Raw genomic sequence first — 16278 nt, forward strand, 5'->3', positions numbered from 1 at the left:
TCCCTATCTCAAAACAAACCTTATATTTATATCTACACTAAAATGTATGTATTATGCGCAGAATCCTAAACTAACTATCCTGTTTATAATCAGAGCTAGTCATACAGTTTTGTGTAATCCCCAGTATCTCATTACTATAAGATGAATCCTTCCTCTGTGTCATTTAAGTACGCTGTAGAATGGAAGGAACCAGTCAAACCAACAAAACTTTACAATTCCTACATTAAGTACTTTCTGCTTTCTACTGACAAGTTAATTTCTACTATTATTTTTTCAAAAAATAGATAGTGCTATTTTTGAAGGTTAAGTTATGAAGACAGATTGTACAAGTTTGGCTTATATTCATCTAATTGATAGAATATTCAGAGATGGTCAAATTAAAATACTAAAGGACTTTTAAGATATATAATGGCAAATATTTCCTCAATTGGGGGGAATCACGTTCAAGGGACAAACTTTTACCATTGAAGTCAGGTTGGTTAAGAGCAAAATCAAGAAGTGAGCTAGAAATCTCATCCTCAAAAGGCTGTGAATGTTGGTATAATTGGAATTTTCAATACTGAAATAGCTTTTGTCAGATGTGAAACAAATGTGGGGGGATGGAGTTGAGGTCAAGAGCAGGGAGCTTATAAAATACTGGTTGGGCCACAACTTGAATAGAGCATGGAGTTCTGGTCAGCACATTATAAAAAGGATGTGATTGCGTTAGAGAATAGATAGGTTGAAAAAGAGACTTATCAGGATGCTGTCTGGGCTATGAGGAAAGATTGGATAGACTGAGGTTGTTTTCCTGGAAGCAGCAAAAGTTGAGAAGGAATCAGATAGAGGTCTATAAGGGCATGTTTAGGGTGAATTGGAAGGCTCTTTTTCCATTAGTATGGAGATTAATAACCATGATTAAAGAGATAAGTAAGAAGTAGAAGGCTAAAAGGGGAGTGAAAGAGAAAGATTTTCACCAAGAGGTTGGTGGGAACCTGGAAGTCACTGCCTAAAAGGTGGTTAAATCAGAAACTCTCAAAACATTGAAGTAGTATTTAGATATTCACTTGCATTGTGACAGTCTCCCGGACTATGCGCTAAGATCTGGAAAATGGCATTAGTGTAGTCAGATCTTTGTTAACTGGTGTGTACATTACAGACTGAGTGGGCTCCTTCTGGGCTTTAAAGATTTATGAGTCTGTAAATAATGAAATTAAAAGGAACAGTGTACAGTTCTGCAAAGATTTGTAGTTGGTCAGAAGATAGGACAGATTTTAAGAAGTAGCAAAGAAAAATATATAAAAAAGGAAAATTTAGAGTATGACAGAAAGCAAGATTGAAATATAAAAGAAATTACTACAGTCAGTTGTTCGATAATGCAATGGTTGCATTCTTGTGCAACCCCACGTTACAGAAAAATCGCACTTTAAAAACAGGGCTTAAAGTGTTGGTGATGTAATCACATTACAGCCAACATATATTTTAAATTTCGCACTTTAGAAACAGGGTCCCCAATTCGTCAATTACGCTACAGTGAATTTGCAGTGATGAAACATGCATTATTGCAGAATAACCTGTAATAGAAGGAGATTGTGAAAGTATTGAACGTACATTTTGTGCCTTTCACTATTGGTCCAAAGATCCTTAAATTCTGAAAAGAGCTCAGTGAATTGGGAATTAGCAAATACAACACCATTTATTCAAAAACTTCAAGAGGTAGAAAGCAGAAAACTATAGGCTAGTTAGTCTAACATCTGTTATTATGCAGTACAACTGAAATTCATAAATAAGGAGGTTACAGCAATATACCTTAAAAAAATGGAACCAGTTATACATGGCTTTGTGAAAGGGAAATCATATTGAACTAATCGATGAGAATTCTTTAAAGATGCACCAAGCAAGGTAGATAAAGGGGTACTTGGCGCTACATTTGAATTTCCAAAGGGCAATTGCTAAGGTGCTGTGTCAGAGGTTGCTGAAAATATTGCTCAAGGTGTGGGGGCAATATATTACCATAGGCAAAATTTAGTTTGCAGAGAGTAGGGATGGAAGTGCCATTTTCAGGTAGGCAAATAGTAAATAGTAGAGTGCTGCAGTGTTGACCTCATTCATTTACAATCAATGTCAATGACTTAGATGAAAAGTCCAAACATATGTAGTTAAATTTGCTGATGATACAAAGATAAATAGGAAAGTAAGTTGTGAAGAAGAAATGAATATTCTATGTAGGGATGTAGATAGGTGAATAGGCAAACATTTGGCTGATGGAATATAGGGCTAAAAATAAGCAAAGTTGTCCACTTTCAGAAGAAGAAGAAAAGCAGTATACTATTAAAATAGAGAGAGTCTGTAGAAAGGAATTCTAGTATCCTGTATATATAGGTATAGCATGTGATTAGGAAGGCAACTGGAGTGGAATATAAACATAGAGAAGTTTTATTGTATCCTCTATGCAGGGCTGTGGTGAGACCATACCTGGAGTACTGTGTACTGTCAAAGGACATAAATGTGTGAGATACAGTCCAGGGTCTACACAACTCATTCCTGGACTGAACCTTTCTCACAAAGAAATGTTGAACAGGCTGGGATAACTGTAGAAGAATGAGAGGAGATCTTATTGAAACATTTAAGATCTAAGTGATTTTATCTAGGGATACTGGGAGCATCTACTGTATTCGCTGCTCACATTATGGTCTCTACATTGGGTTGACCAAATGCATTTTGAGTGATCACTTTGTGGAACATCCCTGTTCAGTCTGTAAACATGATCCTGAGTTTCCAGTTGCCTGCCATTTTAATTATTTACCTTGCTCTCAAACTTCCACCTCTGTCCTCAGCTTGTTGCACTGTTCCTCTGATGCTCAAAATTAGACAGAGGAATAGTATATCGTCTTTTAAATAATCACTTTTGAGCCTTCTGGACTCAACACTGACTTCAACAATTTCAAACCATAATTTGCACCCCCATTTTGTTTCTCGTTATTTGTATCCTTAAGGTTTTTCTGTTATTCTTGCTTTCAGTCAATAGCACATCTGCTTCCATCACATCTTGTGTTTCCATGTTTCCTTTCTTGCCTCATCACCATTGTCTTTGGCCTTGTAAGACTAACTATACTGTCATTCAGTTTTTCCTACCTTCCCCCGTATCATCTTAATTTATTCTTGTTTCAGCCACCACTCACTAACAACCTATTACATGTCCAACTTTTCCAAATCCTGATGAAAGGTTATAAACCCGAAACAATAACTCTGATTCTTTCTGAACAGATGCTGCCAGACCCTGCTGAGTATTTTGCCATGTTCTGTTTCCAAATTGAATTGGCTGATCTGTTTATTACTTAAAGAGACATCTTAGATGCACTGTAAGCAGGTTTTAAAGTTATAATTTCCTTCAAAGCCAATATTTTTAGATATAATATTGCAACATAGTCAAAATGATGCTAAAATGTACATAGATTGAACATTTTCCCTGCACCTTTCCCTGTGTAAAAAGCTTGATAATACTTTATATGGTCACCTTTGTAAACTGAAAGCAACCTTTTTATTATCTTGAGTGTTTAGGTTGGCCTAACTCTGGCCTAATGGATAACTGCAAATATCACAGATTGTTTACTGGAGAATACAGAAGATACTTTTTCTCATTTCCAACTGCAGTTACTTGAAATTATATGAAATAATGACATAATTCATTTATATGTCACAAAATGTTCAACATTTTGATTCTTTAGAGAATAATTAATGAAACAATGCAGTTGAGCTTTGCATGAACCATGTCAACATTAATAGGGCTTCATATTGTTTACTTGTAGCTTATAGGCAAGTATAAATAGATATGAATGGATTTATTAAATTGTACACTGAACCCTGTTGCTAAATTCACTCCTTCCTGGAAGTCTGCTACTAAGTTGGACAGAGTAGTGCACAAATATACATCAATACTTTAGCCTGTCAGATAAACTTTAAAGTAATTCTGTTAAGAGGTAGCCTTTCAACAGTAGACTGACTTTCTACAATTGCTACAAGTGTGAGTGATCACATATATGATAAACAATGAAAAGGAGAAATATCCGATTGCACATGAAAATTAAAATCAATTAATTAAAATTAACTTTCAAAATTTCAGTTAGTACAGAATTACAAAAACACATGCTCAGTGTACTAAATACTGAAAGTTATCGAAGCATCTTGAGGTTTGCCTTGCCAAAAAATCAAACATCAGAGACTTAATAATGGATGTAAAATCATTTAAAGAAAATTTTGTTACTACAATGGGAGGATATTAGGATCTCTCTGAAGAGATGAATCAAGTTCTGTCAAGTAGTTACCTCATCCATGGTCATTCAACCAACTGCGCACTTATTTTAATGTGCATGAAAATACAATATAAATAACAAAATAATACAAAGTCATTTGGAAATACAGACCTTGGGTAATGCTCAAAGAAGACACATTTTGTCAAAGCTTTCCATTTTGTACTCATCAGGGCAAGGGACCAGTTTAAGAGGAAATCAACATTAATACTCCAGGAGACCACAGTGCTGATTAGTTAGCAAATAGTCTCTAATTGGTAGAGGAGTTACCTTGGAGAATACAACAATTAATAATCATTGACAGTTAACTGCCAATGCTTTGTTTAAATTTTAAACTAGCTGGTTTACTCTGGTCAAAGGGAGAAAGTGAGGTGTGCAGATGCTGGTGAGTCAGAGTCGAAAAGAGTGGTACTGGAAAAGCATTGCAGGTCAGGCAGCATCCAAAGAGCAGGAGAGTCGATGTTTCAGGAATAGCCCTTCACCAGGATGCTGTCTGACCTGCTGTGCTTATTCTGGTAAAAACAGTGTTCAGAAGAATGAAACAGTGAATGGCGGTCACCTACTTTCTAGAGATGGAACAGATACAGTGTGTGCACATATTATTTCTATCTGCCAAGATCAGGGCCCTGTGTATTATAATACACAGCTTCCAGTACACACAATTGTGCCACACTGTGAACAAATTAATCTTCAAAATAGAACAATCAATTGAGTTTCCTTTTCTCAATGTCCCAGTTGAGAAGATTACTTCTGTTGAGAAGTCTGGTACTGTCCACCAAAAACCTACAATAAGTGAGCAGCATAAGTATACTAGAATATTTGCTTTATTAGCAACTTCAAAAATAAGATTTAAGCAGTGCAAACATGATGCTGAAATAGGGCGATCCTGTGCAATAATGGCAATCCTGATCAGATTATATTGTACAGTACATCATGCAAGCTCATTAATGGCCCTGACACCATCACTTTTGACCTTGAAAAGTACCCGGTCTAACTCAGGTTATGCTGGTAGGGTAAGCTTTCTCAAAGGTTTCAGCAGACATGAAGTTCATTTTTTCATGCTACTGATGGGCGGCACGGTGGCACAGTGGTTAGCACTGCTGCCTCACAGCGCCTGAGACCCGGGTTCAATTCCCGACTCAGGCGACTGACTGTGTGGAGTTTGCACGTTCTCCCTGTGTCTGCGTGGGTTTCCTCCGGGTGCTCCGGTTTCCTCCCACAGTCCAAAGATGTGCGGGTTAGGTGAATTGGCCATGCTAAATTGCCCGTAGTGTTAGGTAAGGGGTAAATGTAAGGGTATGGGTGGGTTTCGCTTCGGCGGGTCGGTGTGGACTTGTTGGGCCGAAGGGCCTGTTTCCACACTGTAAGTCTAATCTAATCTAGTATGCAGGAACAACACGAGTAGTATTCACCATAAACAGGATACCACTGTCAAATGAAAAAAAATGTCTATCATAGAAATGAGTAAAGTGATACTTGAATGTCAGTGCTAGTCTGATGCTAGATATGTATGTTGTATGTACCAAAGGATTGAATCAAACAAAATATTCCCTTGCCTATTTGTGACAAACAAGGTACTGACTGTACCCAAACAACCTGTGCTTGCAAAACTCACAACACAGTGTCCAATATTAAATGTGATGGCACAATTGGACAACATTTGCTGGATAACCCTGAATGTATGAAGCGTTATGTTGAGAACTAATTTCGGATTGTAATTTGCACTTGCAATGTTATGCACTTTAATGAGTAATACTGATGTGAGACAAAAAGCATCAGCAAAATGTGTTTCTCAATAATCAAATAAAATAATATGGTTATTCACATGGTATTTTCAAGATTAAGGCTATAATGGGCAAATACCAGAATCAAAAGAATCTTCATTCCACCAAAGAAAATTATTTCTGATAGTTTAGTTAGGACGAGAATTTGGTACCCAGTTCAGAACTTAGGTTTATTTACGTGCACTCCGTGACAAGATAAACACCCCAGAACCACTTTCCACAGTCAAAACCTAAACCTACAGTTCACCACCTCCATTATCTCTATATTTGTGAAGCAATTTAATATTTTAATAGTTACAAATTATACTGGGAATTATAGTAAAATGGGATGAAACAGCTGATATGATATCTTAATGAGCAAAAAGAAAAGATTCCAACCTGATGGGTGGAAAATCACTTGATTTCCAGGATGAGGGCCTGCATCAACTGATAGCATTATTGCCACTTTCCGAACATCCCAAAGCTTTAGAAATCCATATGAGTCACAGGAAACAACTGTATCACCCTGTCAAGTAAACATAAGGGAAAATTATATTTGTAAGAGATGAAGTTTCAGATTTATGTGATGCATTTTGGAGTGGCGATTACAGAAGGTAGGAACACAACTTTCATGATTCCCAATATCTAAAGACTCAGTTGAACTAAATTCAATTCAGATATTGTAAAAGTGATTGATATTGCCCGTTTACACAATAGGACTACTCACACAATAATTAAAGAGCTATTAACTTAAGTAGAATTATAGAGAGTGGATAGGCCAAAAACTGGCCATTCAGTTCAATTGATGTATAGCAATATTAATGCTCCTTACTATTTACTCTTCCTCTAACTCTTTCTAGACTTTTATTTTCCTTTCTCTGTCATGTACTTATCTATCTTCTCCTTTACACCATCTACTTCAGCGATACTACATAGTTGTAACTTCCACAATCTAACCAATCTCCAGGTAAAAGGTTTCCTCCCCAAAAGCTTTTTTAAATTTGTAAGAGACTATCATATATTTAAGAGCCTTGGTACTGGGATCCCCTACAGATGTAAGTAACGTGTCTGTAGTCTACCACAACAAATCTATCAGAATTTTTTTAAAAAAACGTATATTTTGTAAGCCTTCTGTTTTCTGAAGAAAATATTCATCCAAGTGACAATTTTTTGTGCAAATAATTTGTCAATATATATTCGAAATGGAATACACTCTTTCCTGTTAATTATAATGTGGGTTATATGATAGTTTCTCCTGCCTCTAAATTACCTGGTAAAAGTTATTCAAAACCAAAGCTCCATAGGAGCATTTCATGCCATTGTTCCCTCTGGTAATTTTTTTCGGCTGCGTGGACCTCCAAGTCTGTAAATGGCCATGGCTTCTGAAATGGAAGCTAATTGGCCTATGCTGAACCTTGGCCAGTGGGTTTGTAGCCACACAAATCAGTTAGTGACGGTGATCTAAGGAGGATGTTCCAGGAATTTGTGAGGTGCATGAGCCTCAGTAGATGTAAGGACAGTAGCAGAGATAGAGTTACAATGAAGTTTCAGAGAGGCAGTGCTAACACATACTGATGGAGTGGAGATCTTGGTATTCTACCTATAATATTTTACATTCCTCCAGCCAACTGCTTTTCTAATTTCTAATCACATTTGATTACATTGGTCCCATTTTCATCGATTAACTATTTCTGCCACCATCTCTCCAATCTAATCTTGAATATTAATATCAAGCTGGATTTTATAGAGAAAGATGGTTATTATCTGCAGCAATTATCTGATAGTTATTAACTGGTTCAGAATGAATTTTTGACTCCTTTTGGAGAACAATCACTGTTAACAAGTAGGCAAATGTGATCAATTTGCACAAATCAAAATCTGACAAAAATTGAAATTATAAAATTGAAAGAAAAGCCTGTTTTCAGTGAAAGGTGAATGTTGTCCAGAGTACTAGAAGAGTGCATAACGTTCATGTCCAAACTGCATAATTCAATCTTTTAGGGGTCTCATCTGGAAGATGGCACAGCCAAAAATGCAGCAGCCTCCCATACAGCACTGAAGTGTCATCTGAGATTTTTAAACATCTAATTATGGGCTTCGGTGTCATTGGCTAGCCCAGTATTTATTGCCCATCCCTAAATACCCAGAGACCCAATTCAGAGTCAATCATATGGCTGTGTGTTTGGAGTCACATGTAGGCCAGGCCACTTAAGATGGTAGTTTACTTTCCTGCATGAGTGAATCAGATGGGTTTTTCTGACAATCGACAATTGAACACTTAATTCCAGGCTTTTTTTTATTGAATTCAAATTTCACCACCTACCTGGTGGGACTTGAACCCAGATCCCCAGAATATTACATGGGTTTCAGGGTTCATGGTCCAGTGATACCCATCAGTTGAACTCCGTCAGTTTCATTGCTGACTGCTGTATCATGAAGGTAGAAGTAATGCAATTCAAAAATAGAGCAATTTTAAAAAAAAATCATTAAACCATAAGATATAGGAGCAGAATTAAACCATTTGGCCCCTCAGGTCTGCTCTGCTATTTGACCATGGCTGAAATGTTTCTCAACCCCATTCTCCTGGCTTCTCTCTGTAACTTTTGATTCCCTTACCAAATAAGAACCTATCTATTTCTGTCTTAAAGACATTCAATGAATTGGCCTCCATAGCCTTCTGTGGCAATGAGTTTCACAGATTCACCACTGTCTGGTTGAAGAAATTCCTCCTCATCTCAGTTCAAAAGGGTTGTGCCTTCACTCCAAGGCTGTGCTTTTACATCCTCATCTCTCCTATTAGTGGAAATATCTTCTTCACATCCACTCCATATCCTTTCAGTATTCTATAAGTTTCAATGCGACAATGGAATAGAACAAAGAAGAACAAAGAACAATACAGAACAGGAACAGGCCCTTTCGCCCTCAAGACTGCACTGACACATTTTTCCCTTCCATTCTAAAACTGTCTTGGTTTACAGGATCCATATCCTTCTACAGTACTCTCTTCCTATTCATGTATTTATCTAGGTGCTTCTTGAATGCTGCTATTGTGTTTGCTTTCACCACTTTCTCTGGCAACATGTTCCAGGAAATCACCGTCATTTGTGTGAAAAACTTGCCACAAAAAACACTTTTAAACTTTCCCCCTCGCACCTTGAACCCGTGTTCCCTAATAATTGACTCCACCATCCTAGGAAAAAGCATCTTATTTTCCACTCTATCCATGCCATTCACAATCTAATAACCTTCTATTAGGTCGCCCCTCAAACTCCTGCATTCCAGTGAAAACAAAACAAACCTTTCTTCATAGCTAAAACCCCCCAAACCAGGCAACATCCTTGCAAACTTTTTCTGTATTCTCTGCAGCATAACTTGTCTATTCTTATACTCAATCCCCCTTCTAATTAAGGCAAGCAATGCCATGAGCCTTTTTTTACCACCTTATCTACCTGTACTGACATCTTCAGTGATCTGTAGACCCGCATACCCAGATTCTTCTGCATATCAGTACTCCTCAGGGTGCTATTCACTGTATAACTTCCACCTGTACTTGACCTTCCAAAATGTATTATCTCACATTTGTCCAGATTAATCTCCACCTGCCATTATTTTGCCCATGCCTCCAACTGATCTATATCTGCTGTATCCTCTGACAATCCTCCTCACTATCCACAACTCCACCAATTTTGCATTGACCACAAGCTTACTAATTAGACCAGGTATGTTTTCCTCCAAATAATTTATGTTGACCACAAACAGCAGAGGTCCCAGCAGTGATCCTTACGGAACACCACTAGTCACAACCCCTCATTCCTAAAAGCATCCTTCCGCTGCTACCCTTTGTCTCCTATGACAAAGTTAGTTCTGTATCCATCTTGCCAGCTCACCCCTCATACCATGTGACTTTACCTTTTATAAGAGTCTGCCACAAAGGACCTTGTCAAAGGCTTTACTGATGTCCATGTAGACAACATCAACCACTTTTCCCTCATCAATCATCTTTGTCACCTCCTCAAAAAAAATTCAATCAAGTTAGTGAGGCAACACAAAACCATGTTGTTTATCGCTAATAGGTCTATTTGCTTCTATATGCATACTGATATTGTCCCTGAGAATCTCTTCCAATAATTTCCCTTCCACCGACGTGAGACTCACAGGTCTGCAATTTCCAGGATGATTCCTGCTACCCTTCATAAACAGTCTTCACCTGTGGCCAAAGAGGATATTCTCCAAAATGCTCCAGCAATTTGTTCTGTTGACACCCTCAATATGCTGGGATAGATCCCATCAGGACTCAGGGATTTATCTATCTTAATACTTTTTAAAACTCACGACACCTCGTCCTTTTTAATAGCAACTTGGCTTAGAAACTCGACACTCTCTTCCCTGAGATCATCCTCCACCAATTCCTTCTCTTTGGCGAATAACGACATAAAGTATTTGTTTAAGACCTCGCCTACCTTTCTGCCTCCACACATAGATTCCCTCCTTTTACCTTGAGTGGGCTAACCCTTTCCCTGGCTATTCTCATGTTTTTTATATTCATATAAAAAGCTTTTGGATTCTCCTTAATCCTCTTTGCTAACAACTTTTCATGACTCCTTTTAGCTCTTTTAATTCCTTATTTAAGTTCTTTCCTACTTTCCTTATATATTTCAAGGGCTTCATCAGTACCCTTCTTCCTGGATGTTACATATGCTTCCTTTCTGACCATGGCCATGACATCCCTGGTCATCCATGATTCATGTAACTTGCCATACCAATCCTTCATTCTCACAGGAATATGCTGCTTCTGAACTCTTATCAACTGCCATTTGAAATACACCCACATGACTGATGTAGATTCACCCTCAAACTGCTGCCTCCAGTCAAAATTCTCCAGTTCCTGTCTAATATAATTGTAGTTTGCTTTCCCCCAATTTAACACCTTTACCCAATGATTGCTGTTACCCTATCCATGAGTATCTTAAAACTCACAGTATCATGATCATCACTCCTGAAATGCTCCCCACTACTGAAATTTCACTCACCTGGCGGGGACCATTTCCCAAAACCAGGTCCAGTATAATCCCTTTCCTGGCTGAACTGTTTACATATTGTGTCAAGAAAACCTCCTGAATGATCCTTACAAATTCTGCCCCATTCAAGCCCCTTGCACGCAGTGAGTTCCAATTAATATACGTGAAGTTAAAATCACCCATCACAACAACCCTGCTTTTTTAAAACATCTTTCCAAGATCTGTCAATTCTCTCCTCTATATCCCACTGGCTGTTGGGAAGCCCGCAGCATTGTGATGTCACCTTCCCTATTCCTGAATTCTGCCCATATTGCCTTGCTGCATGAGTCCTCTGATGTATCCTCCCTCAGTACACCTGTGAAATACTCCTTTACCCAATAATGCAACCTTTTACGTCACTTTCCATTACATCTGAAACAGGTAAATTCTGGGACTTTCTGCTGCCAATCCTCCCATCTTTCAGCCAAATCTCTATAATTGCAATAATGTCATAGTTCTAAGTACTGATCAAAGCTCTAAGTTCATCTACCTTGCCTTCTTCTCACATTGAAACACGTGTATTTCATACCACCTACCCCCTGGTCTTTTCAGCAGCATTTCCCTGCCTGTTCTTAGTAATGCTTGCCTTGGTTTTTACCTCTCCCTCAATTTCTACATGTACTACCCTTCTCCTCTGGTTCCCATATCCTTGGCACACTAATTTAAACCCTCCCCCAACCATTCTACCAAGTATCCCCCCAAGGGTAGTTTTGAGATGCTACATTTCAACTTTCATCCTAGTTCCCTATGTTCTGCATTTAGGACCTCATCCCTTTCTTTTTACCTATATCGTTAGTACCAACATGTACCGTAACCACTAGCTGTTCGTCCCCCTCCTCTAGAATGTCCTGCAACTGATCAGAGACATCCAGGATCCTAGCACCAGGGAGCCAACACATCATTCTGGACTCTCGTTTCTGGCCACAAAAATGCCTATCTATTCCTTTACAATCGATTCCCCTACAACTATAGTATTTCTGTGCTTATCTCTCCCTTCCTCTGCAGCAGAGCCAACCATGATGCCATGAATTTGGCTGCTGCTGTTATCCCAGAGAGGCCATTCCCCCCAACATAATAGAAAATAATAGAAATTAATAGAATATAGGTGTCACTGACTAAGCCAGCATTTATTGCTAATCTCTAATTGCCCTTAAGATAATAGGTTGTCCTCTTCTCAAACCACTGAAGTCTGTGGGGGGTAGGTATATCCATACTGCTGTTACGAAGGGGGTTTCAGAGTTCTAACCCAGTGACAATGAAGGAATGGTGTTGTAGTTCCAGGTCAGGCTGGTGTTTTGCTTGGAGGGGATCTTTCAGGTGATGATGTTCCAACACTTAGAACATAGAACATTACAGCGCAGAATAGGACCTTCGGCCCTCGATAATAAGCTGACCTGTGGAACCAATCTGAAGCCCATTTATCCTACATTTTCATCTATATGTTTATCCAATGACCATTTAAGCGCCCTTAATGTTGGCGAGTTTACTACTCATGCAGGCAGTACATTCCACACCCCTACTACTCTCTGAGTAAAGAAACTACTTCTGACATCTGTCCTATATCTACCACCCCTCAATTTAAAGCAATGTCCTCTCATGGTAGCCATCACCATTCAAGGAAAAAGGCTCTCACTCTCACTATCCAAACTATCTAACTCTCTGATTATCTTATATGTCTCAATTAAGTCACCTCTCAACCTTCTTTTCCCTTACGAAAACAGCCTCAGGTCCCTCAGCCTTTCCGCGTAAGACCTTCCCTCCATATTAGGCAATATTCTGGTAAATCTCCTCTGAACCCTTTCCAAAGCTTCCACATCCTTCCTATAATGTGCTGACCAGAACTGTAAGCAATATTCCAAGTGCGGCCGCACCAGAGTTTTGTACAACTGCAGCATGACCTTGTGGTTCCAAAACTCAATCCCTCTCCCAATCAAAGCCAACACACAGTTATGCTTTCTGAACAATCCTATTAACCTGGGTGGCAACTTTCAGGCATCGATGTACATGGACACCGAGATCTCTCTGCTCATCTACACTACCAAGAATCTTACCATTAGCTGTAATGTATTTACTCTTTATTCTTGTTGCTCCTTCCAAAGTGAATCGCCTCACACTTTTCCACATTAAAGTCCATTTGCAACCTCTCAGCACAGCTCTGCAGCTTACTTATGTCCTTCTGTAACCTGCAACATCCTTCAGCACTATCCGCAACTCCACTGACCTTAGTGTCATCCACAAATTTACTAACCCATCCTTCTACGCCCTCATTCAGATGAATTATAAAAATGACAAACAGCAGTGACCACAAAACAGATCCTTGTGGTACACCACTAGTAACTGAACTCCAGGATGGACATTTCCCATCAACCATCACCCTCTGTCTTCTTTCAGCTAGCCAATTTCTGATCCAAACTGCTAAATCACCCTCAATCCCATTCCTCTGTATTTTCTGCAATAGCCTACTGTGGGAAACCTTATCAAACACTTCACTGAAATCCATACACACCACATCAACCACTTTACTCTCATCCACCTGTTTGGTCACCATCTCAAAGCACTCAGTAAGGTTTGTGAGGCATGACCTTCCCTTCACAAAACCGTGTTTACCATCCCTAATCAATGTCTTCCTTTCTAGATGATTATAAATCCTATCTCTTATATCCTTTTCTAACATTTCACCCACAACCGATGCAAGGCTCCCTGCTCTATAATTGCTAGGGTTGTATCTATATCCCTTCTTGAAAAATGGGACAACATTTGCTATCCTCCAGTCTTCTGGCACTATTCCTGTCGAATTCTGCTGCCGTTGACCATTTATCTGATAGAGATTGAGAGTTTGGAAGGAACTTTGGCGACCTACTGCTGTGCATCTTACAGATGGTAAACATATTGCCACAGTTGTTTCTGTGATGAAGGGAGTGGATGGTAGAGCTGATGGGAGGTATCCCAGAAGGTATTGAGCTTCTTGAGTGTTGTTGGAGCTGCACCTATCCACGCAAGTAGAGAGAATTCCACCACATTTCAGAGTTGTGCCTTGTGAACAGGCATTGAGGAAAGAGAAGTGATTTACTCACAACAGAACTGTGAAGCTGGGAAACTCTGGAGGAATCTAAGATAGACTGTACACTTAATACTTCTGACTGAAGATGCCTGTAAATGGTTCAGCCTTGTATTTTGCATTGATGTACTTGTCTCGCCTATTGTTAAGTATGGTGGTATTTATGGATCTTCTCTTCATCCAGTGAGTTGTTCAATTATCCATCACCATTCATGACTGAATATGGTAAGACTGCAGAGGATACAGTGGATCCCTTGTTGTAGAATTGCTAGGTTCTGTGTTGCATGCTCTTTCTGTTGTTTGGCACATAAATCATCTGAGATAGTAGCTGCACTAGGGTGACACCTCATTTTTAGGTGTGGCTGGTGCTACTCCTGCATGCTTCATTGAGTTAAAAATCACACAACACCAGGTTAAATTGGAAGCACACTAGCTTTCGGAGCGCCGCTCCTTCATCACCTGATGAAAGAGCAGTGGTCTGAAAGCAAGTGCGCCTCCAATTAAACCTGTTAGATTATAACCTGGTGTTGTGTGACCTTTACCTTTGTACACCCCAGTCCAACACCGACATCTCCAAATCATGCTTCATTGAACCTGTGTTGATCCTGGTTTGATGATACTGATATGTTGGGGGAGGTATGGCAGGATAAAAGTTACCAATTATGGTTTAATAGGATTCTACTGTTACTAATGATCCAAGCCACCTAATGGATGTCCAGTTTGAATTGTAGATCCATTTGAAATACTACCCTTTTTGCCTGGTAGTAGTGCATCTTCAATGTAAAAATGGGACTTTGTCTCCATAAAGCCTATGCTGTGGTCATTCTAATTTTTTCATAGCCAGATGCATTTGCAGCAGATGGATTGGTGAGGTTGTTGTCAAGTATATTCTTCTGTCTTGTTGGTTTCCTCATCACCCTCTGCAGACTGAGCCTCGTGGCTAAGACCTTCAAAACTTAGTCTGTAATGGTGCAATCAGTATCCAAATTTTTGATCCAATCAAGTTAAAAAATATGCAAACCATCAGTTACAAAGGAATTCAAATGATTAATTGTATATAAAGAACCCAGAAGAGGCAAATGCAGATAGGAGAAGAGAGGAGATAGCTGAGGATCTTATTTATATTTTTCAGATTTGTATCAATAGCAGATATTCAGATCTAGCATAGATATCAGGCTGATTGTTTACCAACCGGTGGGAATTAGGAAGAAGGGCTCAAGAATTTTACAAGATCCTACTTAAATTCATCCAAATGAGTGTAAAGGAATATTTGTTTCGGTGCTGGTTGTAGCCACGAGATTTGCTGTCCTGCTTGTACGTCTTACACCTTCCACCACATCCATTGTAGTTTCTCGGCAACCTCTCTGTGATGCCTGTAATCCAACAATGGCTGAAGCGACCCCACTTTCTGCTGCCCTTCACTTTGATCAATTATGTTTCATAAGATATAGGAGCAAAATTAGGCCATTCAGCCCATTGAGTCCACTCCGCCATTTGATCATGCTCCTCACCCACATTTTCCTGCCTTCTCCCCATAATCCTTCATCCCATTACCAATTAAAATATGTCTAACTTCTCCTTAAATGTACTCACTGTCTCAGCATCCACCACAGATCATCACATGATAACATAACCATGAATGGAGGTTGCAGAGATGCTCTAGTGTGGTTTGGATAAATTGAGGGCAGATGTATGGCAGATGAAGTGTAATATGGACAAACGCGAGGTTATCTACTTTGGTAATGGAAACAAGAAGGTGGATTATTATCCAAGTGATGATTTTTTTGGGAAAAGACAAAGTGCAACAACACCTGGGAGGCCTCATAAAGCAGTCGCTAAAAGTAAGCATGCAGATACAACAGACGGTGAAGAAGACAAAGGTATGTTGGCTTTCAAGAAGATTTAAGTACAGGAGCAGAGATGTCTTGGTGCAATTGTACATGGTCTTGGTGAGACTATACCTGGAGTACCGTGTGCAGTTTTGGCCCCTTTATCTGAGAGAGGATGTTCTGTCCATGGAGGTAGTACAAAGAAGGTTAACCAGGCATTTCTCTGGGATGACAGGACTGATTTACAGAAAGAGACTGGAATATATGGCTTTATTCACTGGA

General features: G+C 39.1%; 1 protein-coding gene across 1 annotated transcript in view; it reads right to left on the minus strand.

The window, feature by feature from the left end:
- The window catches only part of LOC132817667 (sperm-associated antigen 16 protein), a 1000178-nt gene that overhangs the window by 206719 nt on the left and 777181 nt on the right, over positions 1-16278 (minus strand). The window contains exon 15 of the mRNA XM_060828166.1: positions 6452-6578. Within this exon, the coding sequence (XP_060684149.1) occupies positions 6452-6578 (127 nt within the window). The remainder of the gene's footprint in view (positions 1-6451; positions 6579-16278) is intronic.

Source organism: Hemiscyllium ocellatum, chromosome 7 (genome assembly GCF_020745735.1).
Source record: "Hemiscyllium ocellatum isolate sHemOce1 chromosome 7, sHemOce1.pat.X.cur, whole genome shotgun sequence".
Lineage (NCBI taxonomy): Eukaryota > Metazoa > Chordata > Chondrichthyes > Orectolobiformes > Hemiscylliidae > Hemiscyllium > Hemiscyllium ocellatum.